Here is a 25334-nt window from a genome sequence, read left to right as displayed (position 1 = left end):
AGGCCAAGTCCCTGCCACCCCCTTCAGAGGCTTGTTCCTTCTGAGCCCCTCAGCCCCTCTTCAAGTTACTCCTCTGAGATCCCTTCTTTGGCACCTTTATCACCACTTGCTGAGGCAGGAGTCTCCATGGAAACTACAAGCCCTCTCCACTCCCAGAGCCACCCCATTTCACGGGCAGAGAAACTGAGATCTGGAGGAGCCCCTACCCTTGGTAGGAAAAGGTGCGGCAGGACTGGGGTGGACACACCGCCACCACATCCTGTGCCTGGCTGCCCCCCAGTACGAGGGGGATCACTGCTGGACGGGCACGAAGACGGGTAAGGACTCAGTGGTCTGGGGGAGAGGAGCGGGAGTTAGGTTCTTCTCCCCTACCCTTGAGGAGGAAACAGGAGATTCAGTGCACACACACCTGAGCTGTGAGCACTCAAGCTCCAGCAGAAAGTCACCAATTTTATCCCCTTGCTGCTCAAAGTGAGTGAGGGTCTCCCAGCCCCAGGCCCTTTGTGCCTCTCCACCACTGCCTGACAGCAAATGACCCTTTGAAAGACTCTAGAAGAGCTATCCCGAGCCAGTAAGCCAAGCTGGAGGCTGTGTGGAGAAGCCCTTCTGGGTCCACAGCCTGGGCAGGGTCCTTTTTGCATCATCCTGAGACTCAGCTTCTCCTGGGAATTCCAAGTCTGAAAAGGTGATTTGACTCTCACTTTCCACACAAACACAATGTATCTTTATTGAGGTTTGCAAAATAAAAGCAAAACCGTGCATTTCAAGTTAGTATAAAAAATATCTTCCTTATCCCCTGCCCCAACAAAACCCAACCAAACCAGCAGGACAGGTTATATTAATGCCGGGAGCTGGAGGGGCAGTGAAGGATGAGGTTAGGTGGGACGGGGTACAGACCAAGGGGGCCTGGAGGACTGGTTGACTGGCGGTCCCTACCAGGCCCTGGGGGATGGGGGTGAGAGGCAGAGGTAGCAATCTCAGCAGCATCCCACTGCAGTCTTAGAGAGAGCCCAGGGCGGGGGCCTTCCTAATCCTAGGTCCACGTCCTCTTCTTCTACCTCCTGGAAGTTTGGGTCTTAACTGAGACTCAGTTTTCCCATAGTAAAGAAAGGTGGGGGCAGAGGACCGGAGGTCTGGAAGGTGGCCACCCTCCCAAGGCTCAGGCCTCTGTGCTAGGGGTGACCCCTGTAGGAAGGAGAGAAGCCAGATGCTCGGCCAGCGAGTGGCTGGGCCATCACACCAGAGACCCAGCCTGACTCTGGGCGGGCACCATCACAGGGACAGCACCCATGCGGCTCAGAGCAGAGGAAGAGACCCCCCCAGGGCTGGGGGATATTATTGGCTGAGGGTGGGCCCCATCTGTTCTGGGCAGCCTTGGTGAGGGCAGGACCTGACTGGAGAGGCTGGGTGTGGGGCTCAATGCACCAGGCCTGGGAGGGCCGTGGGGTGGCCGAAGGGCTCGTGCGGAGGTAACAGAGGAGAGGGTCCCATTCTTGGAGATTGTGTCTGAGCCCTTGGGCCAGGGCAGGGTCCGGGGAGCGATGGCGTCCTCCCTAGTCATCAAAGAAGCGATAAGAGGTCAGAAGCCGGAAGGGGGAAGGGGGAGAGTTTCCACGTGCTTTGCCTTACTCTCACCTCCCCTCTCCTTCAACTCTCCTCTCACTTAAAATCTGCCCACAAGAAGGATGGTTCAACCACCGCCCAACCTTCCATTAGATGAGAGCTGCCCGAATTCCCAAGGAGAGCCCTCATCTTGGCAGAGATCAGGGACACTTACTTGATATCGTTGGCCGGCTCCTCTAGGGCCTTGCCCCGGCGTTGGTACAACAAGACCAGCCCAACCAGGAGCCCCAATCCAACCATGGTGCCCACGACAGCTCCAGCAACCACCGTAGCCTCAGGCCCTGGAAAAACCTTGCTGTCAGCGGGGGACTCTCAGCTTATTCCCTGGCCCCTTCCAACCCCACTGCCCCACTGCCCTACCACCAGCATACACATTTTCTCTCTTTGTTAAGAAGAAGGTGCTGTCAAGAAGAAAGTGGTCACTGACCAAGCACCTGCATGAACATTTGACCAAGACAAGCTCCTTGTCCTCTTGTAATGGAAGGCCTCCTCCCCTCTCTTGCAAACCCACCCCACCCCCCATTGACCAATCTTCTCCCTAACCACACTTACCCCTCACTGACCTGTGCTCACTTTCAGGGTCACATTGCACTGGGCGCTGCCCACCTCATTGTGGGCCTTGCAGATATATACTCCAGACATGGAAGTGGAAAGGTTTTTGAGGTTTAAAGACCCATGGATGGCATCTGTGGACACAATTTAGCCGTCAGTCCAGGGATCCTCTTTCCCATAAAAATCATCCTGCCCCTCCTCTGGAATGTCCTCTTTGACTCCCTGGGAGAGACTCCCCGGCTATCCGTTCCCTGAGGGAAGGGAAAGGTGTGACAGCCGGTGTGCTGGGTTCTGCTCCCAGTTGCCTAACTGCCAGCTCAGTACCCCTCTCCATTTCCACCGCTCAGTGTCCCCAAGTGATATCTGAAAGGAGGCTAAAGAGGAAGTGATGCCCAGAAAAACCAAAATCCAATTTTTACTTTTATTTCTGAATGGCAGAGAGTGAGAGAGAAAGGACATTGAGCGAGGAATTAGAAAACCTAGGATCCAGAATTGACCAGTCTTCTCCTTGGGAAGACTGGTCAATTGACTTTAAGAAAGTTACCTGCTATCTCTGGGTCCCAATTTCTTCATCTGTAAAATGGGGTAATATGACCTACTTGATGGTGTTGAAAGGAATATATGAAATATTCTAATGATTTTAACAGTGAAAGTTTATTGGCTGCTTACTCTGCACCAAAGACTAAGTTCTTTACATGTACTAACTTAGAAAAGTTTCACAACAAACCTATGAGGTAAGCTCTATATAAAAATAATTTTAAAACTTTTATTATAAAAATGGTCAAATAAAAAGTAGAAAGAGGGACGAAATAAAAATCCATATACCCACAACCTAGATTCAACAGTTGCTAACATTTTGCTATACTTATTTCATTTCTCTTTCTCTTTTTTCTGAGACATTTTAAAGTAAATACTTCAGCATGAAACTCCAAAAATAAGGAAGGACAGTATCCTACATAACCACAATACCATTACCACCCCTGATAAATTAAGACTAATTCTCCAAGAGCATCTAGTACTCCATATTAAAATTGTTCCATCGATTATCTCAGTCAAATTGAAAAAAAAAAAGTTCCAATTGCCACCAAATGTTTTTTATAGCTGGTGTGTTCAAATCAGGGCTATTGATATCCCCATTTTACAGATGAGGAAACAGAGTCACAAAGTCACACACCTAGTGAACGCAGATCTTCTAGCCCCAGCGCCTCTTGAGTAACGTGAGTCTGCAGCACGTGCCCGCACCTGGCAGGGCCTCTTTCTCCAGCCCCTCCCCACACCCTCCTCCTCCTCCCCGCCAGTGCTTTTCAGCATTGCCTCCCCTGGCACCCCGGCCCCTCTGGTACGTCATCTTTCCTCCACCCCAGCCGCACTCTCAGTGTCTCCGGAAGGTCCCTCACCTGAAACAGGTGCAAAGAAGACCTGGGAGGATGGGGGCGACCGCACCCACTGGTATTGGGCAGCGGGCTTACTCCTTGGGGACTGGCAGCGCAGGGTCACGTTGGTCCCCACGTGGGGCACGCCCCGGAGGCGGCAGGACGGAGGAGCTGGAGGAACTGGGGGAGGGGAGACAGGTTAAACACTCACATCCGGCGGCCAGCGGCTCCTCCTCCCCCGCTCCCACCCACCGACCCCCTGTCACTCTGTTTGCCCCTCCCCCAACCTTCACACTCAGTCGTTTGGGGGAGAGACCTGCCCCACCTCCCATGGGTGCCGCCTCTCACTTACCCAGCACATTGAGTTCTAAAGTCTTGCTGCTGTGACCTCGAACAGTGCCTTGACTGTCTTGCAAGTTCACGGAACAGAGGTAGGGTCCGGAGTCTTTCTCCTGGAGGCCCTGCAGCCGCAGTGACACGTTCCGGGAGGGCATGGGGTAGACCAGGGATGCTCCAGGTTTGCTTGATGTGACCCCACTGATGTGCGCCAACACCTGGTGGGCGGGCGTAACACCTTCCCATTATCACTTGTCTGCTCTGTGCCCAGGGCTCAGCTAGTCCCCCTCCCCCAAACTGGGGGTCTTCAAATGCCCCTCACCTGCACCACCCCCTCTAACCTCTACCAGCTATTCTATTCACCCCTGTCTCTCTAGCTACCATCTCACCGCCCCGGGTCCTCTGCACCAGAACAGGTCCTGTTCCCCTGGACGCTGTCTCTTCATCTCCCGCTTGGGGTGTTCAGAAAGTGGTAAAATGGGTGAGGGATAATGTAAATAGGGGGAAATGCATGAAAGAAACTTAGACTGCAGGGGTAGAGCCAAGAGAAAAAAATATCTTTTTAAATTTTCTTTTTCTTGAAGATCCCCAGCCCCCCAGTGTATAAGTCCAGGCCCTACCCCTGTAATCTAAGTTTCTTTCCTACATACCCCCTACTTATCAAATGACCTCCTGAACACACTTTCTAGGACCTTGCAAGGAGCCTAGCAAGTAAGGAGCTCTGAAAATGACGTTTCCTTGGCTTCTGGGTAAATTTGCCTCTGAGTCTTTGTCTGATGTCAGGAAGGAAGATAGGTGAGAGAGTGTAGGAGGACATGTACCCTCCCTTGCCTCTCAAGGAGGTTATGTGGGAGCAGGGGGACAGATAATCATTTGGAAAGAGAAGCGGCCTGTGACAATGTCCAAAGCACAGATAATGTGAAAACAGGAAGATGCTCAACTTTTAAAAGTTGTGTGATACTTGCCCTAACCCTTCCGGTTTCCTATACCCTCAATCCTCACTTTCCTCCTTGCCCCGCAAAGTAAAATGCCTCTCCACTTGTCAGTGTTTGGTGCGCTGGCTTTCTAGGGAAACCTGGGAAAAAGAGAATTCTTTGGGGAAGCCTCCAAGATCAAAACAAAAATTGAACCGGTGAGGTGGACCTTGCTTTTCCCTGACACTCCTTCGAGTCAGCCATCCCCTGGCCACCCCTCCCACCGTTGCCAGCTCTTCCCTGTTCCCCACCCCGCCCCCACCCCCGCCCCCCACCCCTCCGGCGTAGCTAGCCTCTGGCCGAGACGATTTCCCTCACCTGGCTCATATTCATATTCTTCCCTTCCAGTAAGAACCATATCACGGTGGGCACCTCCCAAGGCTTGGGCTTGGTCGAAGACACGTCCCCTTGCAGGGTGTACCACGCCGGGAGCACCACTTCCGCTCCCTCTACCGCCCGCAACTTGGTGAGGCCGGCGGGCACGTGCAGCTCCACTTGGGCCCGCGAGGGGGACGCTGGGGATGAGAGCGAGGAGGGTAAGCGCGGAGCCCAAGGACCCAGCTCAACGCGGCGGCAGGAGAGGACGAACCTCGCGGGGTCCCGCCACCGTGGGCCTCGAAGACTGCCCAGGGCCCGCTGGCCTGGGATCCCATTGTCAATTTCATCAGAGCCTCTTCTCCCCAACGTCAGCCCGCTGGCTTGCAGCAGGGATAGGGACCCGTGTCTACGCATTTATCGGTATCCAGAGGCACAGATTTCCGCGCACCAAGAGGAGGAGGGGGCAGATTTCCAGCGAGAAGGGTAAGACATCCAAGAGGAAGGGAAGAGTCAATACTTTTAATCTACACTCTACGTAGGCCACTTGCTCCCCCAATTTTCCTGGGCGGTAAGACGCTGGTCAGGATCAACAGCTTTCCCATCTCCTGCGTTCTCAACCAGATGGGCGGAGCGGGGTGGGAGGGTTAATCGGTTACCGATTAACTCCGCGGCTCCTTCTGAACTACTCCGAGCCAGGGAAACTGGAGTGGCCTAGCGCCCAACCCGGCCCAGTGACTGCCCGTGCTCCCCGGCCTCCCGCTGGGTTCCCACACGTGGGCTTCCCCAGGAAAGCTCCCAAGGGCCCTTTTGGGGCCCAGGGGATCTGGGCGGGTCGCAGGGAATCCTGGCAGAGCTAGAGGAGAATGAAGGTCCCCTGACAATCAAGTACAAAGCAATCAAGTACAGAGCTTGCCTCTGCCTGTGACTGACCTTCAGGAGGTGGCCTGGGGTGTTGGTTTCAAGGAGGGGCCTGTCGAATCAAAGCTTGCATCATGGCGCCCAGGAGCACTCACTTATTGCCCTTTGGAGAGGCAACGGAGCAGCCAGTCAAAAGCCCTTTGGGGGAATAAGCTTGGGCTTGTCCGTGGCCAGGCCTGAGGCTGTTGGCCGCCCTAGTCCTAAGCCCTGCTCTCACTGAGGCCCTGAGTCCTCCGCCTCAACGCTCTGCCCTGGAGTGTGAGATGCCACCTCCGCGTGGTGATCAGGGGGGCCACCGCTCGGACAGCGGCCGCGCAGGGGTCCGGCTTTCCACCCTGCTAGAGGCCGGCTGAAGGCCTCCAAGGGCCCAGGAGTGGATCCGGCCAGGATGCACACCGCCCCCATGGCTTCCTGGCTGCGTGTCTTTACAGAACCCCCAGCCCGATTCCTTGGCCTTCTTAGCACCCCCCTCCCCATTTCCTGGCAGGTCCCTGTGGGCCAAGCAGGAAACTTGTGCCCGGTGATAAGCCAGAAGACAATGAGGAGGGCGCCGCTGGACCGGAGGCTCTGCAGGCAAAAACAACCTCTGCCTCAAGGAGCCTGACACCCGCTCAGGACCAGCCCGCCGGCTGGGACGCCGAGAGGCCTACGGGTGGTGCAGACTCTGGCCCCGCCTTTCTGCAGCTCACCCCCAGCGGCCAGACACAGTTCCCGCCGGAGAGCGGCCACGGTCCCGGGAGAGGGGTGAGCCGCCTCCGCCCTAGGCACCCCCAGCCACCTCCCTCCGCTCCTGCATTTATGAGGTCACTCTGCCAAAGGTAGAGGGGTGGTAAATCAGTAGTAACGCGGACACACTGGGGTCTGGTCAAAGGCCAGCTAGGAGCTGCAGAGGGCCCCAGGCTTCGCTGGCCTGGTCCGGGGCGTCCGCTGGAGCAGAAGCCCCTCAACTCTTCGGCCCTTTTTGCTCCCAGGTGCCACAGGGAGAGGCAAAGGGGGTGGCTGGGTCCGAGCGAGGGAGACAGGCGCAGCCCAGGGAAGGGACCCTTGTGGCCCACGCCAGACCAGAGTGTGGAGCAGGCTAGAGCGCGGGAGAAGGAAAATGGGCCTGCTCCCCAGGGCTACTATTTTTAGTCTCCCTCTTTCTCTGAGAAGCTCCCCCCGCGGGCTTCTCACGCCCCAGGGGCAGCATCGTTGAGCGTCCGAGGAGGAGCGAGCGAGCAGACGGGCCTCGGCGGAGAACCCTGTCGGGCAGAGCCCAATGGAGCCTGTGCCACCCAAAGCGCTGACCATCCCGAGGGCCATTTAACCCTCAAGTGGCCCCCCGGGGGCGGCCGGGTAGGGATGCTGAAGCCTGGGTCTTCAGTATGAAATCTGAGGCTCAAGAGTTAGGATAGAAAGAGGACGGGTTGCAGGAGAGCTGCCGATGACGCCCCGGCCGCTAACTTGCATTTTTCTCCCTTTCTTCAGAGATCCCCGGCAGGAAGGGGGATGGGGAAGTTGGGGGGGTAGAATGCAGAAGGGATCAAGAGGTATCGACGATGTTGAAGTTGGGAGAGGGGGCCTGAGAAGTCAAGGGATCCTGCAGCAGCCCCACCAAGCCTAGAGGGGCTGGCGGTCTGGTCCTGAGCCCCACTTTGTCTGGGGACCCTAATACTTCATGCCCCAACACCCTTGCAGCACAGACTGGGCTGAAGGAGACACGGGTAAAAGTTAGGTGGGCCCCATCACTGTGGTTGAATCTCACTCTACATCTTTCCAAGCCTTACTTGCCCTGGTGATTCCAACCTGAGAGAAATGAGGAGTTAAAGCTGACCTGGACAAACCCACCCTTCACCCTCATTCGGGATCCTTGAAGAAAGATGGCAAGAAAGCCTGGGAGGCAGCATGTGAAACAGCTTATAATGAGCTTAGTTCCTGTGGGTCCTTTTCTCCCAGATATTGCCCTGGGCCACCCCAGCTCCTGGGCGCTCCTGGAGGCCTTCAAACACTCCTCAAGCACTTGCTCCAAGGAGGGGCCCTTCCTCTCTGACTCAAAGGCCCTCTTCTCTATTTCCTTTGTCCCTTTGGCTCTGGGAGCCAGTGGGGGTGGTGGACCTCTTGGGGGGGGGGGGGCTCACAATTCTGCTCCTCTAGGCATTCAAAGCCCTCCTCCACTTCCTGTGTCCCAAATGACCTCACGGTCGTGCTTTGGGGGCACCTCCCTTGATTCCCAGGGCAGGAAGCAGGAGGAGGGGGCAAGTGGGAGGATCTGGGCTGGGGAATTGAGGTGAAGTGCGTGTGTCAAGCCCGGGAACCAGGGAATTCCCCAGGGGCTCTCGCACATCAGTTTGTGGCGGGGTGGGGGTCGGGAGGGGGGCTGCAGTTAAGTCCTTAAGCCCTTCAGCCAGTGTCTCATCCAGCAGCTCAGCTCATCCGGCTCTGCTGGGTGGAGGTGGGGAGTGGGGGTGAGGAATGGCTCCAACAACTCACCCCAGGCGGTGCCCTAACCCTCTCCCCGACCACAAACACACCGCACCCAAAGTGGGAGCTGTTCCCCGACGCAGCGGGGACACAAGTGATGCCCTGCGTGGGGGGAAGTATAAGGGCGGGGAGGGAAAGAGTCAGAGACGGGAGTCCTGTCCCACCCAGCTCCTCCTCATCAGTGCCCAAAACCACCTCCCTCAGGGTCGCATTCACCCCACCTCTCCCATCTCACGTCCCCTCCAGGTCCAGGGTTTCACTCACCGAGAGTAGTCAGCCCCAGGAACAAAAACCGCAGCAAGCTGGTCGCAGGGGACCCGGGCAGGGAAACCATGGCCTTCCCTGGCCCCGACGGAGTCAGGGGCGCCGGCTCCGGGACACACCAAGCGACAGGTGCTGGGGCCGCACGACGGCCGGAGCGGAGGCGGGAGCCGGGCCACTGACACCAAGGGCGGCTCTGGCCAGAGTCTGCGTGCGTGTGCCGGTGGTGGGGTGGGGACCGACGGGGACTGGGGGCGGGGCATTCGAGGGGGCGGAGAGGTCGCCGTCCTCGCGGGCGGGGCCCGAGGGTGACCCGCCGCGGGGGGACGCTCTTCGCGCTCCGACGGCCGGCTCCCGCGGCCTCCACCGGGTCAGGACGCGGGGTGGGGTCGGGTGAGTCGTGGCGCCCTCGCAGCCGGCCGGGGGCAAGGGCAGACGAGAAGAGCCCTAATTCTCAGACTACGCCATAGCCTTCCCCCTCCGCTAAGTGCGGTAGGAAGGAGGGCCAGGAAGGAAGGAAGGTTTGGGGATTATCCGACGTCCAGGGGCCACCCGCACCCGACACCCTAAGCGGCCGGGGCTCCCGCCCGCCCGACCGGCTCCGAGCTTGGGGGTAACGCGTCCTCAGCCTAAGCGGGGAGGAGGGGAGCCGCGTTTTCCCGGGGCCACTGGGGCTCCGCAGTGTGGGGCTTGAGGCGGCAGGACAGGTCCAGAGTGCCGGCCGCGCGGGCCCGGTTCTGCTGCCCGCAACTACCAGTTTCCCAGGACCAGGGGCGGGTTGGGCCGCGGGAGCGGGCAGGGAGAGAGGCTCGGGAAGGGAGGCGGCCACGCCCACCCCCGCCCACCCCCGCACGTGCCGCGTGGCCCCGTGGCTGCGGTGGGGGATGCGCCGGCGGTGGACCCGAGGACCGTGTTCACCTGTGGCCGGAGAAGACGGGGCCTCTCAGCACGTTCTCGGAGACTCCCTAAAACCAAGGCCCGAGGGTCACCCGGAGCTTGCGCCGCAAACCCGAGCAGGGAAGTGACTGGCGCAAGGAAACCCCAGGAGCTGAGCAGGAAACTGAGGAAACAAGATCCCGGTTCCCCGCTTAACTCTGAAAAGCCTCATGCAGACTGGGGTGGAGGGGGCAGCTGCGGGAAGGTAGACTGGACCAAGTCCCTCCATTTATTTATCCCCATGTCTTCGCTGCCTCCCATCCCTCCTCAGGCCCGCTCTGATCCTTTAATTCCCGGGACTAGATCATGTTCGCTGTGAAATTTAATTTAACCGTCCCTCCCCGCGCCAGCCGGTCACAGGCACCTCTGCGCCCTCTGGCGGCCGCAGCTCTCTTACAGAAGGGCACGCACCCGTTCTGGCTTCTCGGTCGGACAGCCAAAATAAAGATGCTTCAAACATCCGGGCACGGCTCAACCACGGAGCAAAGGTCACCGAGGACAGAAGGCATAACAAGGAACCCCTGGCGCTGCCTGCCCTAGGTGACCAGTTGACTGGGTAGAAAAGCAGCCAGGCCTCCTGGATTCCATTTACTCCACACGGCCCTGCATTAACACTGAATGTAGTCTTTGAGCCTGCGCTGCCCAAGGTCTTTTTCTACACAGCGCCCTGTAGACGCTCTCAGGCTGCTTCTTCCTAGTGTGACCTGCCTGGCTGCTCTTCAAATACCTGCCATGCAGTGGCTTTGAGAAATGGCTATGCAAACACTAGACTGCTCATGCAACCCCTAGAATCTAGTACTTGGCAGCTCAGTGACAGCAAAGGCAACAGTAATAGGTAACTGCTAGTCTCATACCCTTATACAGGGACCTACAAACTTTGAATTGTCAAGTAGATTGTGTGTGTGTGTGTGTATACATATATATATATATGGGGGGAGGGTGCTGTTGGTTTGGTTTTTCTAGTCTATCACACTCTTTTTTTTTTTTTTTTTTTACTTTAGTCTTCACTGCAAAGCACCTCTTGTAAACAGCTCTCCTTTATTTCCAGGTCAGGCCTAGGTTACCCCAAATAAGTAATTCCTTCCAAAAACAGCAGTACAATGCTCTCGGTTGTATCCCAGGAGCACCAGAGCATCTGATTACAGAGGCTGTGCTCATCCTTATCAAGTGCTACGTAAGGCAGGGAGGGCCTCAGCATTCACTCTCAGTAGGTAACTTTCCAGAATTTGTGCCCCAAACAATTTACAACATCAGAAGTAAAGATACAAATAAAGATTTGCAGGCAGTGATTCTCTCCATGTGACACTGAAACAGTCCCTTCAGGACTCTTTCACCGCTCTCACCCAATCAAAGAATTTTCTATACTATCTCCTACTCCAGCCACTTCTTTTCTGCTGACCCTGAGGCAGTCAAGTGGTAGAAGTTAGCAGAGCAGTTCTATTACTTTCTGAAAGTTTTTGCTGAGCTGCAGTTTAGGGTGAACATTGCTCTCTACCCTTGTGTAAAATGGGAATGTTAGCGCCGATGATCTGTGAGTGACCTGCATCAACAAGTTGTGTGCAAGAGCTAAGTTCATAGTTTCATGTGTTAAGAGACTTGCAGCTCACTAGTGTTTCTCCCCGTCATACCTCATCTTTTATCTCTACAGTATTTTTTAATGCTGACTCTTAACATTTGAATGTAGTGTCTCCATCCTCCTGGAATCAGTTATAAGGCTTCACTGAGGTCTAAATAGTCTACTTTTTGTCTTTAGAAATGCTCATATAGTTATTTGACACCCTGCTGTCCTCTTTTCTAGATTGTTCTGGCCAAAGAGAATGGATATTCAGCATCAGCAAGGTACTTTCTTTCCAAGTCTCCGTTTCCTGGTGCTCAGCTTTGTCCTCTTGCCCCTCCCCCTCCCCCATCCCAAGCCACATGGTGAAAACACATGTTGGATCAGTCTTTGCCATACACTCTGTGCCGCTCATAGTGGTCTAGCAATGCCCTATTCTCAGTAATGTTAGGTAGATCTCAGACATCCTCACTAAATGTTCCCAAATGTTCTGCCCCTGCTAAGTAACTAACAGCAGTGAAAAGCGGGATGGGGGAAGAAATGAATGAAGCATAATGTTAGTTTTAGGGCTGATCAGTGGCAAAGTTTGGGGGATGCCATGTACTACTCCTGGTGATAATGCTTTTTCCTGCAGCACTTGGCACTAACATTATGAGATTATTGCTACAAAATGGTCAATGAAGGCTCGGTCTTTAGGACTATAATTCCAAGTTCCAAAGAAGAGCAAACTCATGAGAATTTCCTAAAGCCCATACCTACAGCCTGTGCCCAGGGAGAAGAGGTGCTGCACTCAAACATTCCAGAATATTTATTTATACTCTCCCTGAACTAGCACCCACTTTTAGCAACTCACATCAGGAAACAGCCAACTCCATAAACCTAGACTCAAATGACATTAATAAAAGTCATCCCATTGGTTATAAGCTCTCTAGTCACTAGAAAAATAAATAAGCATCAACCAAACAAGAAGTATCAGAGTGAGAAAAACCACTGATTTAAGACAACTCAGGCTGCAGGAAAGAACATTTTTTTTTTAATCAATGTGCAATTTTATCTTGAATAGTACAGAAAAACGGGGAGAATTATAGCTCTTACCTGGATTTGCAGTCCATTTAAAGTAGAGTACCCGAGAGATGCTGGGGGAATCATTAAAGATAAATAACCAATCTAACAAGTCCCTGTCATGAGACCAAAGTGACCCTTGACTACTCTACTAGTAAGGTAGTTCTTAGCCAAGAGTACTAACCTCCAACTGGAGTGCTAGTTGACCCACAGGAATCACTGCAAGATCTAAAGGTGATAGTTACCCTCCTAATGGACTGATACCTTACAGTTTCCTATCCTACGGATCACTTAAAATTTTTGTTTGGATGTTTCTATTAGATCTTCTCTCCTTTTTCACAGGCAGTATGATGACATCAATTCTCCACCTGTGCTCCTGAGAGAGCTGCCCCTGATTACTGAGTGTAAAGATGAGGAATGATAGTCTCTTACAAATTCATGTACTTAGGGCCAAAAGGAATATCCTTTTGTAGCTTTTTAAAAAGTAGCACAAAGTGAAATGTCCAATGACCTTTGTTACTCTGACAAGAGATCATGACATTGGTCAGTGGGGTACAGAGAGCGAGAGGGAGTGAAGCTGCCCTACTCTGTTGTGTTCATCCCTGGCAGTAAAGTCAGAGCACGGCCCCACTGCCAGTGCGACCACACTCGGCTGCAAAAAGCTCCACTAGTACGCCAAGAGGCCAGGAATTACTTTAATGATTTTTTTTAAAAAAAAGTTTAAATGGCAGCACAACCATAAAGTTGGTACATCACAGAAACAAAGGTCTTTGCAGGCAACACTGATTGGGAATAGCAAAACACTTGATTGGTGAAAAAAATGAAACTCTAAATTATATACAATAGTAGCTAAGGGTAATATTGAAAAACAGTCTTATTTACTGTGACTCAAGATTTAACTTGCCATTATCTATTGCTTATTTATTCAAGGTTGTAAATAATACTTATATAGAGACATAGAGATGTGTAAAAATGAAACATCGTGAAAAAAATACAATTTTTCAATTTCATATGAAACTCAAAGTATAAGTTTTGTCCAATATGGAATGTACCTACATTTGTTTACATCAGGGCTCTAAAATCCATTTAAAAATTGTTTTTTGTTTTTAAAAAAGAAACAACTGACCCACCATGCAAGTCCGCTGTATAGCTTGCTGGCTCAAAATGAGCATTTTCAGGTGAGGTCTGTTTTTTCTGCCCAAAGTCTACTATGATTTCTTAGTTGTACTGGCCCGATCGTGGAAAGAGTTTCCATGAAGTCTGATGGCAGCATCTGGATGAGGGACAGTCTGGGTAACGGGATGTGAGTAGAGAAGAGAGAGGTAAGAGCCCGAATCCTTATGAAGGATGACATTCAGTTGTTAAATTTTAAGGGGTAGCCAATGGCTTTTTCCAGGCACTCAACTAAAGAGCCAGCGGAAAGAAAATCCCTCTCTACTTCTACAAATTTGATATAGATGGATTTGGGGGAAACTCCAGGATCCACAATACAGTTCTGAGACAAAAACCCATTAATACCGACCCAATCTTTGCTGAAGGTTTTGGTATTTGCTTGGAAATGTAAAAATAAGCATTGCTGCAGAGTCCTGACCTCAGCGATCCCGAGGTAGCAATAGATAATTCGGGTAGGTTCTATTTCCATCTGTAGTGAGGCTTGTGCTGAAAGGGTTTCCAAGTCAACCCGGCCCTCCTTTCCTGGGTCCAGGGAACGTCGCTCCATGTGGGGTGAGGGGGGCCTCTCAATACACTCTTCGTAGCCAATGGCATAAAGGCCTGGGCTTTTGGGAATGCCTCCTGGCAATAAGTACTGAACAACGTTCCCACCAGTTGGTTTGGAGTGGGCAATGGGTATCCAGTCAATTTCCATGTGCAGCTCCAGGCACCGCGCTTCACTAATAGTGATCTCCAAAAATTTGTAGTAAACGTTTTTCCAGTTCATCTTCTGCACTCGGGTCATGATGATCCGTCCCTCGGGCTTCTCAGAATTGAAGTACTCCCGGAGTCGCTTGCCAAGGGGCACCTGGGAGCTGATCTCAGCATAATGGTAACGGATATCCTCTTTCCAACGGGTGTTATAACCAATTCCAAAAATGGCCAGTTTATTAGAAAGATGAAGCCTTGAAAAGTCTGTCCAGCTCTGAAACAGTTCCCATTTCAACTGTACTGATTCCAAAATCTGTACGATATTCTGCATGATGTCTCTTTTCCTGGAAAGAGAAATAAAAGTCAGATTCTTCAGGTGTCTAGATGAGCACTGTCCAGTGGAAATTTCTGCAATGGTGGAAATGTCCTGTGTCTGTGCTGTCCAATATGTTAGCCATTGCACTTAAGATGTGGCTAGTGTGAGTGAGGTATTAAGTTTTTAATTAATTTTAAATTACATTTAAATAGTCCTAGGTGACTAGTGGCTACCATATTGGACTGTGCAAGTCTAGATAATCATAGTATTAAAATCTGAGACATGCTCACCCTTAGGAAGTTCCTAGGAACTAGTGAAAAACTGCTTTCCATTACTTCTAAAGTCTGGCTGTACTCCACTTAGTAACTATTGATACATAAGATTTCAGAAACCAAGGATCATGTACTTTTTAAAGTGGCTATTATAGTGCACATGATGACCTTCAGACCTAACTACCAAAAGCAGGTGAAGGATGCTGTATTCAGAAAAATAACCAGTAGGTATCACTTAAAAGAATGAACACATTAATTTCTAACCTGGAAATTCTGAAAGTTCAATAAGTTTGGCCCATACACGCTGGCCATAGGAAAATATACAACTGATTATGACTATTGATCTGATACAAAAACATGAAAAAAGGACATTTTCTTCTATTTGTCTGAAATACATTACTACTCCCAAATTTAAAAGAACTGTCAGTTTAGCACAGAATTAAGATCTGAGAATTCAGATGCGAAAGTTCCATTATTAAGCTTCAGTTGTAAGAGAAAAAAAATTCCAGATAATGAATTGAGATTTTTCTAAAATATATTTTATAAAGGGAAGCAAAAGTATAGAAATTATTTCAAGTTTGATCTGGACAGTTAACAGAAGAAGACAAGTACAGGGAAATTCTTGTTTCATATGCTGCTTAATTCATGTAATTCCAACGGATACTTCATGATGATTTGTACATATATATGAGGATATTTGTTTCTCAGGTAGGGTACAACTTTGATATTGGAAGACTTTAGTTTGTTAAATATCAACTTAGCAACGAACAATTACACTCGACATCAATCATAGGTTTAAGCTACAAAAATACTCAACTACCACACTCACATACAATCAAACACAGGCAAGAAAACAGGGTGTAAGGGTGGTTTGCTAACAGCTTCTTGGAAGGAGACAGATCCTGGAAACTTTCTTCTTAAATTCTCATACCTTCTGGAAGAGCTTTTGCAACAAACTGGGGAAATCTTCCACATAGTCCTTCTCTCTTACTTTCCTTGATTTTCTTTTCAAGATGGCAAAGAGCTAATGTTTTGTTGTCAGTTGCTTCTTGAACCAAAGACTGCCCTGGACTTACCCTCCACACTTTAGTTTGTCTTGAAAGCTACTCAAGTATCTGAGTGGCCATCAGGATGAAATCACTGCATTTCTGGAGATTGTTTCTCTTCTCAAGAGTACACAAAGGCACTCGATCACTTTTCTAATATTTAGATTGTGGTGCTTGTGAGGCTAAGACATAGGACCATGCTTCTGCATGGGTCAATGCTTTAAAGAAAAATTATCTTTCATAGCTACCATTCTCCCTGTCCTCTTTTAAAATATTTTACTGATCTCAAGGAGGACTAGGCTAAGGAGGTGGGATGGAGGGCAGAGCTTTTTGTCTCTTTTGCTCACTGCTGTATTCCTATGCCTGACATACAGTAGGCATTTGATAAATAAGTGGTGACTCTTCTTCGCGGGTGAAGGATGGTGTATTTGACTGCAGGCTACAGCAGCTAGTTCAGGCTAATCCCACCTAAACCTAGAGTGAAGAGATCCAGTGCCCAAATGAAGTCATTTTATGCAGCGCTGTCACAGCCCTAAATCATCCGTAAGGAACAGGTCTGAGGAAACCGTTGCACTGGGAAGTGAACCGCCTCTTAGAACCCTCGCACCCTGTGAGCTGAAACCTGGAGAAGAAGCAGCCACACAGGACACTTCTGCAGAGCCTGTCAGGTGCCTGCCCCACTGATCTGATCTCGGCCTGAAGCTCCCCGGGCTCAGCCCTCAGATGAGCTTTCCACAGCTGTGGAGCACAGTGAGAACTAGATCCAGTTATTTAAACAGTTCCTGAGAACTGTCTGTTGTATTTCTGAAGTTCCAACCATGGGAAAAGTTCAGGGGGTCTGAGATTGGTGACACCAGTTCTGTGAAGCTTGAGTTCATCCCCAGTTACATCAATTGGGCCTCCCCTGTAGTTCCTAAGAACTTGCTTTTTGAGTCCTAAAATGGAATATTATAAGGAATTTAAGTGTCCCTCTGGCCCTCCTATCATTTCACTTAACCCCAGACAAACTCTGGGCCCTGTGACTTATCTTTGTATCATATTTAAACATCCAAATACCACATCCACACACAGGAAAATACCATAAACACGCTTATTTTCATATAATATATTTATTTCTTCTTGTTGTATACAACATTCTCAACATTTTGGATTAACCACTGGAAAACTTAGGCTAAAAAGATGAGGAAGAACAACTAGACATGCTCTCTCAGTGGCACGGCTGTAACTCTCATAGCATGCTTCATTACAGCAAGACCTTTGTCATTAAACTTAGGTAAATACACTTTGTAGAAAGGTGGAACATCTACTTACTGTGCTTCTTCAGAAGACTCTTGTTTTATTTTTAATGTTCTCTTTGTGACAGGTATTTCATCTGAAAAACAGAGGTTTTGAAAAAAGTTATATTTTCCTAAGTGGTGGCATACAATTATGTAGCTAAGTAGCTATATGTCTACTGTTTGTTCCATACTTTCCAATGCGAGAACTTAATTCTAGTGTCAAACACTGTCCAATGCCAGATTTATAAATATAACTCTTACATAATGAGATGCATACATTTATATGCAAGATCAGAAACCAGCTCTACAAGTATAAAATTCTTCAAGGTCACCAGTGGATTTCTAGCTAGGAGCTTAAAGCTTAATTTCATGGCAAACATGATTTTTAAAGGAACGAGAATGAAAATAATTCTGTTCTTTTTAGACTTTCTATGTAGGTTTTAGCGAGCAATTATTCCCCTAATATCAGGATCAGTATATACTACGCATGTTATTTTTTTCCCAAAGGTTTAGGTGACTTAACTCTCTCCAGCAAAACCAGAGTTAGAGGATGCCAAAGTAATTTAGACCTTAGTACCGTTTTGAAATTAAGAGGTAGTGATCACTTAGCATCTGCCCTTTTTATTCTTCTAGTCATCAATTCTCTCTCTTACATTGTGTTAGTCTTACAGTTTCATAACCTCTTTCTTCGCTCCCTCTCTCTTCTGATATTTGAGAGATTTTTTTTAGACACAGCATTCACAAGAAATGTTAACATTTAATCCTTTTTCTTTCGAATTAAGCATTTCTCTATCAGGAGTTCTGTAAAATAGTGCCCACTGGCTTTTGTCTTAAGCTAGGGAGGCACATTTATAGTACCAATTCTACTTATCCTTCCTTGGGGGCTACCTGAGTATTTCACTGGATAGTGAGAACGTTTACTTATAAGTGAGCACTCATTACACAACTTGCTATGAATGTACAAAGGTTGCAGCAGAAACTTGATTAGTACTTGCAAATTATGAAAACTAAAATTGGACCATTTACTGAAAATAAAAAAGAAAAACAACTACATATACCCTCTTAATTAGTCCACACAAGTTTAGATTTGATGGCCAGGAGTTTTGTTTTCCATTTTTAATGTGAAGACTGGGAATAAATCATTCCAGCTACTGTTGGGATGGGATCCTTTACGGAGTTTGAAGGAGTATGATCCCTGATAATGTTCAAATATCAGCTCCTTTCAAACCAAGGCTTCCCTTCATTGATTGTTTAGACTGAAGCCTGGAAAGGAACCTTTTGCAAATCACAAACAGGAAAAAAAAAGTATTTGGGATAAAGGAAGGAAAAGACAGTTATATCTATACCAGTCGAGCCAAGAGTCAACACTCTTAGCAGTCGTCTTAGAACTAAGAGGTGCAGGATATTTTTAATTGCATAGCCTGTCACTGAGCTTCCTTGTGCGGCTCAGAATTAGGAATTCTTCTCTGTCTTTAGGAATTTTGTGGAACCCAAGTCACTAGGCACTAGGCTGGTAGTTTAAGGATGCCCAAATTGCCCCCAATAGACTGGCTATATGCGTTGTGCTGTCAGTGGGAATGGTATAAGAAGATATTACAGATATGAAGTACCTGTGCACATATAAAGATATGTATATGCACGTGCACGCGCGTGCGCGTGCACACACACACAAGTAACATAGATACTGGCTCTCTTACCCAATTCCTGATCTGTTGGATAGCCGTGGAGATCCTGACTGTGGTTTCCCCAGTCCTCCTGTGAATACTCCTCCATAGTGCTGCCATCTGACTCCAGCTCCTGGTACAAGCCACTACTGTTAATAAGTACAGGCTGGCAGGGCTGAGCATCCCATCCTCCCTGACCAAACACCTGTTCCAACTGTTCAAATGTGTAACTGCTCTTTCTTTTCCCAACACCATGTTCTTTCACCCGACTGTAACACCTGCGAAGGGTCTAAGACACAAAGTCTTTTGTTATTCCTTTAAAGCTGTACTTCCTCTTCCAGGTACGGACCACAGATATTAATTACTATTAGACAGACACAGACAGACAAACACAGACACATTGTTACAGGAATGCTAGATTTTAAATTCATGATTATATTAGAAAAAAAATACTAATTTAGCATTTACTCAAACATGTTATAATTCAAACAATTACTTTGCAATTAATTATCCATTAAACAACAAGAAACATTACAACATTATTGCATGTGTCCCATACACGTATTTGTACACCCCCACCCCCATTTTAAAAGAGTAAGAAAAAAAAAAAGGAAAACAAGAAATACCAGCCAGCCAATAGGATGCACACCTGCCACAGAAAAGAAAGAGCTGCTATTTGTGCCCAGAATTTGGAAAAAGTGAGGGGAGGGAGGACAGAAAGAAGAATTTCCCAAAGCAAAGAATATAACCTTCCTTACCCTTGATTAAGAAGGAATACAGGGTAAAAACAATTGCCTAAACAAATCAGCTGGTAAAACTTGTTCCTTACATAGTCCATAATCTTTACTAACTCACTCTGTCTTTGGGGAAGTTGCTAAAATTTAAAAGAGATCAAATCAATAAGGCTACAGATTCCCAGTCTCAAACATCAATTATCAAGAAACAACACACTAATACCTACATCTAAAAATTAGCCAGTGATAATACTAATCTATTCTACCAACTCAAACTGCCAGCCAAACGCACCAACAAATGAAGCCAGTAATTTCCTTTTGCGGGGGAAGTGAGGTGAAAGGGTGTTATTTCACTTCTTTTTCGTGGCACACAGCAAATATCATTATGCAAATCCACAGATACAACCTGGACAGTTTTATTATCTTGCACAACCCTTCAACTTGCTTCGTGGTCTTCTAACGCATATTTCTGATGATTTCTTTCCTTAGTTTCATGGTACATCTTATGCTATCTTACACAACACTTCAAAAGATAAATCAAGGACTTAGTCCCAAATTTAGTTTAATTACATCGTTCTCTGTCCCATCGCTGCCTCCTTTTGTTCCTTCAGCTCTCCTCTCTACTTTACTGGGTTTTACTCTGAGGATTTTCGTGACAGACAAGACCCTTTTTCTCTGGTGGCTCCAAATACTTTCTAACTCAGCTGTGCCAAACCAGTTCACCTCAGGCTTACTTTACACACATTAGCCAGACTATAAATTTCTCCTGAATGTGCGATGGCTCTCCGTAAGCCAATATGTCCTCTATTCTCGCCAAACAGAAACAACTCTGAATAATCTTTATCGGGCCTCCTCGGAAGTTCAGTACCTTTAAATCGCAGTTGATAAACTACAGGAAGACACTCTGTCAAATACTTTGCAGATCTGTCCCTCGAGGCCAGAAATCCAGATGGGCAAAAGGAATAATAAACATAAGACACGGATGATGATCTCCCTCTGACACAAGCAGAGGAGTGACAAGAGTCACCCCGTCCTAAAACCAGCCAGCCTATCCCCTGCGTAAAGCACCTGCCTCATTCCCCCCTTCTGGAGATTTCTTCTGGTGCCTCAAATGATGCCTTAAAGAAGTTAGGTTTCTGCCACACTTTAATTAGTGTTCCTTCTCTCTCTTCGTAAAGGAGAGTCACAAGTACATAACACACAACTTTCTGGAACAAATCAGAAATGAACCTGGGAAACGTGTGATGAGCAACCCTTCCAATGGAAGGAGACAAATGCCTGCAGCAGATCTCATCTGACTTGCTACACACTCCCCTTCCCGGTGCCCTCTGCCCTCCCCCCAGGGACTGGAATTTGAATTGCAAACATCTCCTATTTATTTTTATCTCACAATGTCTACTTTCTGCCCTCCAAGAGCACCCCAGCCACTCTTCTCAGCTCCTCCAAGGACCGTAAATGGAGAGTCCCAGCCATGTCCCTGTCACCCTTCCAAGGCCATAAATGGAGATGGAAACCATGCCACTGCTCACTACTTACTGGCCGCCTAGAGAAAGGCATTCAGCACACAAAAGAGCCCAACTGGATCTGTCACGGAGGGTTATTTCAGAAGTCAGGGAATAAAACTAACATTCCTTTGAAGGAAGGGGCCACACTTAGGACGTGACCTAGGCGTAAGCAAAGCGACCAATCTTTGACACTATATATGGTGGGAAACCACAGAAAAGATTTACTTTCTTTTAAACCACCCAATCGAGCTTAAAATTTCACTTGGCTTGTGTAATTATGAATAAGGAAACTAGAAATATCTAAGGGTTCTAGATATGGAAGAATAGTCAGATGATATATTTTATATTTCATCAGAAAAGCCTAACAGATCTTGCCACCTCTTACTTTGTAGTGTACTTTTGAAATGCACTTTAATAGTGCAATATGCTGATATGTAAAATATCTATTAGGGGTCTGAATGCAAAATGTTTGGTAACTCCTAAATCCATATGATAGGTATCTGATGTATTGAAAGATTTCCAAATTGATTTTAACTCTCTCAGGACATAAATATACAAAAGACGTATCTTCTGGGTTCAGTAAAGACCACAGATCCAAGGAGAGGCTGTTTAAATAGCACATATCAACTAAGAAAAAGAAGCAAGAACTTAAACATCAGCTTGACTGCTACTATAAGAAACACAGATTTAGATAAACGAGAGGGACTTTAGAAACGGATAAAAAGGACATATGGAGACCTTCCAATTCTTATCATCCATAATAAATCAGAAAAGGTTACACTTTCCACACTCTACATGATTAACCAAAGCATATAATTAAGTGATTGTGTGTCTCTGTCAACAGTCCTAAATAAACCAACTTAACACCTACTGTAAATCTTAGATTAAGATAATGCTCTGGAATCTAGGAAAAACGAAGTCTTGCCTCCCATTTTGGACAGCTGTACCAAACCCAACAAGAACCTCAATTCAGCTTCCTTGGAGAACCATTTCCTGTTCAACACAAAAACCTTGTTTCTCTTCCTTCTTCCTTTACCTCACTCATCTTAGAAATTTATAGTCACTTAGCTCTAGCATTTTTTTAAAAATTAAGCTCTCAGAGGGGAAAGAATTTGCTTAAAATTATTAAAGACTATTCTAGTCACAGTGAAGAAGAACACTTTCCTTATTGTTAGGAATGTCCATGGTAAATCAGTATTACTGTCTCCTCCCTGGGACAAGAGCTATGAGATAATACTATATCCTGAGTGAAGTTATAAGGATACAGGTCAGGAGAAGTCAAAAAAATCTGAACAGAAGAACTAAAACACAGGAAACAACCTGACCAGGTGGTCAGATCGGAGAAGTCCAAAGGTATTTGATGTGGAAGAAATGCCAAGTGAATGCTTGGTAAATCCACCGTGCCAAGTGTTCAATGACTAGGAAAGGAAAAGTACCACAGGAAAGACGTGAAAGACGTCCCATTACCAAAGCAGGGAGAAAAATCAGATGGCTGACAACTGACAATTTATAGACAGAGGGAAAGTTTTGCCAAAGTTTAAGATTACAGTGAAAGAAAATGAGAGAATAAAGATGACATTCATTGTGGATGAATGTAAGGGGAGTCTGGAGGTAGGGGATGGGGCAGGTAAACAAAGGCAGGAGTTTTAGATTGGCAGGATTGGGGGTTTAACGGCAGCAATGCAGAGAAAGACCCAGGGTTACAGTACACGTAACATTAAATACAGTGCACAATGCAGCTATCTTGCCAAAGTAAGTAAATCCAGTATTGGGTTGTATAAGCAGAGGAATCACATGTAAGCTATGAAGGTGGCTCTTCCTCTCTATTCAGCACCGGTGAGGCCACAGCTGGAGCACAGCATTCAGTTCTGGGCATCGAACCAGCTACAAGAGAGGGAAATTGTAGAGTTCAGAAAAGGGCAAATAAAATAATGAAAGGCTTGGAAAATAAGATCTTTAAGTAGGGCCAGTGGTTTCATCAAAGCCCTTCCTGACATTATATAAGCTACTTTGGGGGTAAAAATAAGGTTTCTTTTGTTTCAGTGTCCTCCAATCCCTCCTTCGACTTTCAAGAAGTGGGAAGAATAGAATTCTTCCCTGGTATGGCAAAGTAGGAAGCAAGCTAAATAAATCATACGAGCATATGCCAACCAATTCTGCTACTGGCTCAATCATTTTCTCAAAATTTGCCCCATTTCATACAATCATAAAATCATCACCCTGACAAAACCACTGTTCTAACAGAACTGTCTATCAATGGAACAGGGTATATAACAGGGGAGAACAGAAATAAGGCATAATTGCCATATAAACGTGTTGTTTAGAAAACACCGGCATGATCAGTCTAAGATGTCAGATGAAAATAGTCATACTGCAGGGAGGACAGCTCAGTTACAACAGCAGGAAACAGTGTTATAAGAAAAAACAAGCAGTGAAACAGATTTTCAAATGTAGTTGTCAAACTGGCCATACTAGAAATGGCTTACATATTATAGTTTATCTTAACCCTCTGCCAACTAAATATGATAAATTTAAAATTCTTTAACCCAAATGATTAAATAAAGAATACACTTATTTGCAAACAAAGTCTTAAAAATCACATATTATATTCCGCAAGAGATAGGGGAAATTATACTGGGAGCACATCTCCAGTGACTATTTATAAAAGTGTTAAGAACAGTACCTCAGCCTAAGCAATGTGTACTGCAAAGCAAAAGAAGCCTTTGTGAAATAGATCTATCCTCTTCCTTTAAACTAAAGCTACTGCTTTACTGTGTTGCAATTAGTTGCTCTTAGTTAACTGAGGCAACAGAACAATACTGAGTTTATTTCAGTATCTCTAAGAAAGACTCAAAATTTCTTAAATTAGTTTCATTTTCTGTGAGCACAAAGGCAGGGCAAAAAAAAAAAAACCCTGAAATGGCAGACAACTGTAAAAACATTTCTGCACAGTAAGAGGGATATTAAGGACATAGTATAAATTACTATATATATTTTTGGCACAGAGCTGTAACTAATGATGAGGTAAAATCATCTTAAGGTAAAATCCATCTGGGGCCAGTAGAAGCTTTACTACCTACTTTCTTAGGTTTTCTGTACATTAAAATTTGGCAAACTAACCTGCCAATCACCTAATCCTTTAAAACCAACCAATCAAAAACCCCAACAGAAGAAAACCAAAACCAAAAACACAGCACTTGTTTCACACTCCCCGGTTCTTAGTGCTACAGAAGTTTTGGCAAGTGAGAAATCTTTTTATTCGTAAGATTTCCTTTTCCTTTTCCACTCCAGAGAAGAGGTTCTTAACTTTTTTGAGTCCTGGATTCCCTCCCCAGAAGAATACACATACAAAACTGTCCCACACAATGTCAAGGGGAACATGGACTCTCTGAAGAGCTCATAAAAGAACCTTCGGTTAAGAAACTCTGCTCTATGCCACGTGGTTGTTTCTTCCATAAAAAAATATAATAGATATTAGTCAGAAACCCTAAAATGAGGTAGACTTAGTCTGTGTCATAGGTTTTACAAGAGAGTCTGGAGACTGGGGCCAGTTCAAGAATAACTTCTCCAGTTTCCTCAGTATCCTGCTCATTTAGATAAAGCAGCATTAATATTTCCTTTAAGAGGTAAATTAGCAAAATTCCCATTTCTTGAAAGAAACAATTTCTATCAGTAAAAGCATACAAGGATATCAACTTACTCTTCACAAAAATATAGCGCTTTTTTTCTACCTGCTGGGGAAGAAATCTTTTTCTGAAGTGGCAATTAAACAATAATAAATGATTCATAACATGTTGATCACCTGTTCCAGTTGTATCACATAGTACTTGATCATCCGCTATCTGATTAACTTATCAATAGAGATGCTAGATAAATTACCTAAGGTAACAACTTAGGGAAATGCACACACCTAGAAACAAGTATAGGAAAGTAAGTCTTGACTACCTTCCTTAGTGGATAATGGCTAAGCCTTAACATTTCCCCATTTTAACACTGCCTGAAGACTAAAGGGACTCAAAGGAATAGGCAATGTCTACACTAATTCAATCCTTAACTCAATGGGATCAAAATCTGATCCATTATTCCACTGAAACTGTCATGGTCAGCAATGCCTTCTTAATTACTAAGAACAATGGTCCTCAAACTTTGTCCTTAACTCATTTGACTTTCCTGCAGCACTTAATACTATTCATTACCTATCTGTGTCACCATCCTTGCCAAGTGCCTCTTTTGCAAAACTTTCTGTAATATACTGATTCACAGAGAGTGGGTGGAGCTGCCCAATGCTC

General features: G+C 47.0%; 2 protein-coding genes across 7 annotated transcripts in view; both read right to left on the bottom strand.

Annotated features, from left to right (window-relative positions):
* Positions 1-725: 725 nt before the first annotated feature.
* Positions 726-8915, bottom strand: ESAM (endothelial cell adhesion molecule). The gene is made up of 7 exons (XM_068555289.1): positions 8819-8915; positions 5177-5373; positions 3901-4102; positions 3573-3728; positions 2187-2309; positions 1778-1904; positions 726-1553 (listed from the first exon to the last, which is right to left on the bottom strand). The coding sequence occupies exons 1-7, from the start codon at positions 8886-8888 to the stop codon at positions 1235-1237; spliced, it is 1194 nt and encodes a 397-aa protein (XP_068411390.1). The 5' UTR covers positions 8889-8915; the 3' UTR covers positions 726-1234.
* Positions 8916-12371: 3456 nt separating this feature from the next.
* Positions 12372-25334, bottom strand: part of MSANTD2 (Myb/SANT DNA binding domain containing 2) — a 29191-nt gene continuing 16228 nt past the window's right edge. Inside the window, exons 1-4 of one of the 6 annotated variants that reach the window (XM_068555934.1) lie at positions 22840-22906; positions 18840-18939; positions 17177-17237; positions 12372-14575 (exon numbers count right to left, since the gene is read on the bottom strand). In XM_068555934.1, the coding sequence (XP_068412035.1) occupies positions 13723-14575; positions 17177-17237; positions 18840-18915 (990 nt within the window). In that variant the 5' untranslated portion in view covers positions 18916-18939; positions 22840-22906 and the 3' untranslated portion in view covers positions 12372-13722. Of the gene's footprint in view, positions 14576-17176; positions 17238-18839; positions 19096-21239; positions 22930-25334 lie in introns of those variants that run through there. The other 5 variants (XM_068555932.1, XM_068555933.1, XM_068555938.1 and 2 more) reach the window with 5 other exon arrangements.

Source organism: Eschrichtius robustus, chromosome 11, assembly GCF_028021215.1.
Source record: "Eschrichtius robustus isolate mEscRob2 chromosome 11, mEscRob2.pri, whole genome shotgun sequence".
NCBI lineage: Eukaryota > Metazoa > Chordata > Mammalia > Artiodactyla > Eschrichtiidae > Eschrichtius > Eschrichtius robustus.
Note: the sequence above shows the minus strand (reverse complement) of the source record. Positions and strands in the feature narration are given on the sequence as shown.

What these genes read in the sequence shown, in the direction of transcription:
- ESAM (XM_068555289.1), bottom strand. Translation starts at nt 8,888, where the DNA reads ATGGTTTCCCTGCCCGGGTCCCCTGCGACCAGCTTGCTGCGGTTTTTG. An exon ending in CTTCTTTGCACCTGTTTCAG is followed by an intron (nt 2,310 to 3,572) that starts GTGAGGGACCTT and finishes TTGTGTCCACAG; the next exon opens with ATGCCATCCATGGGTCTTTA. An exon ending in GAGCCGGCCAACGATATCAA is followed by an intron (nt 1,554 to 1,777) that starts GTAAGTGTCCCT and finishes TTTGATGACTAG; the next exon opens with GGAGGACGCCATCGCTCCCC.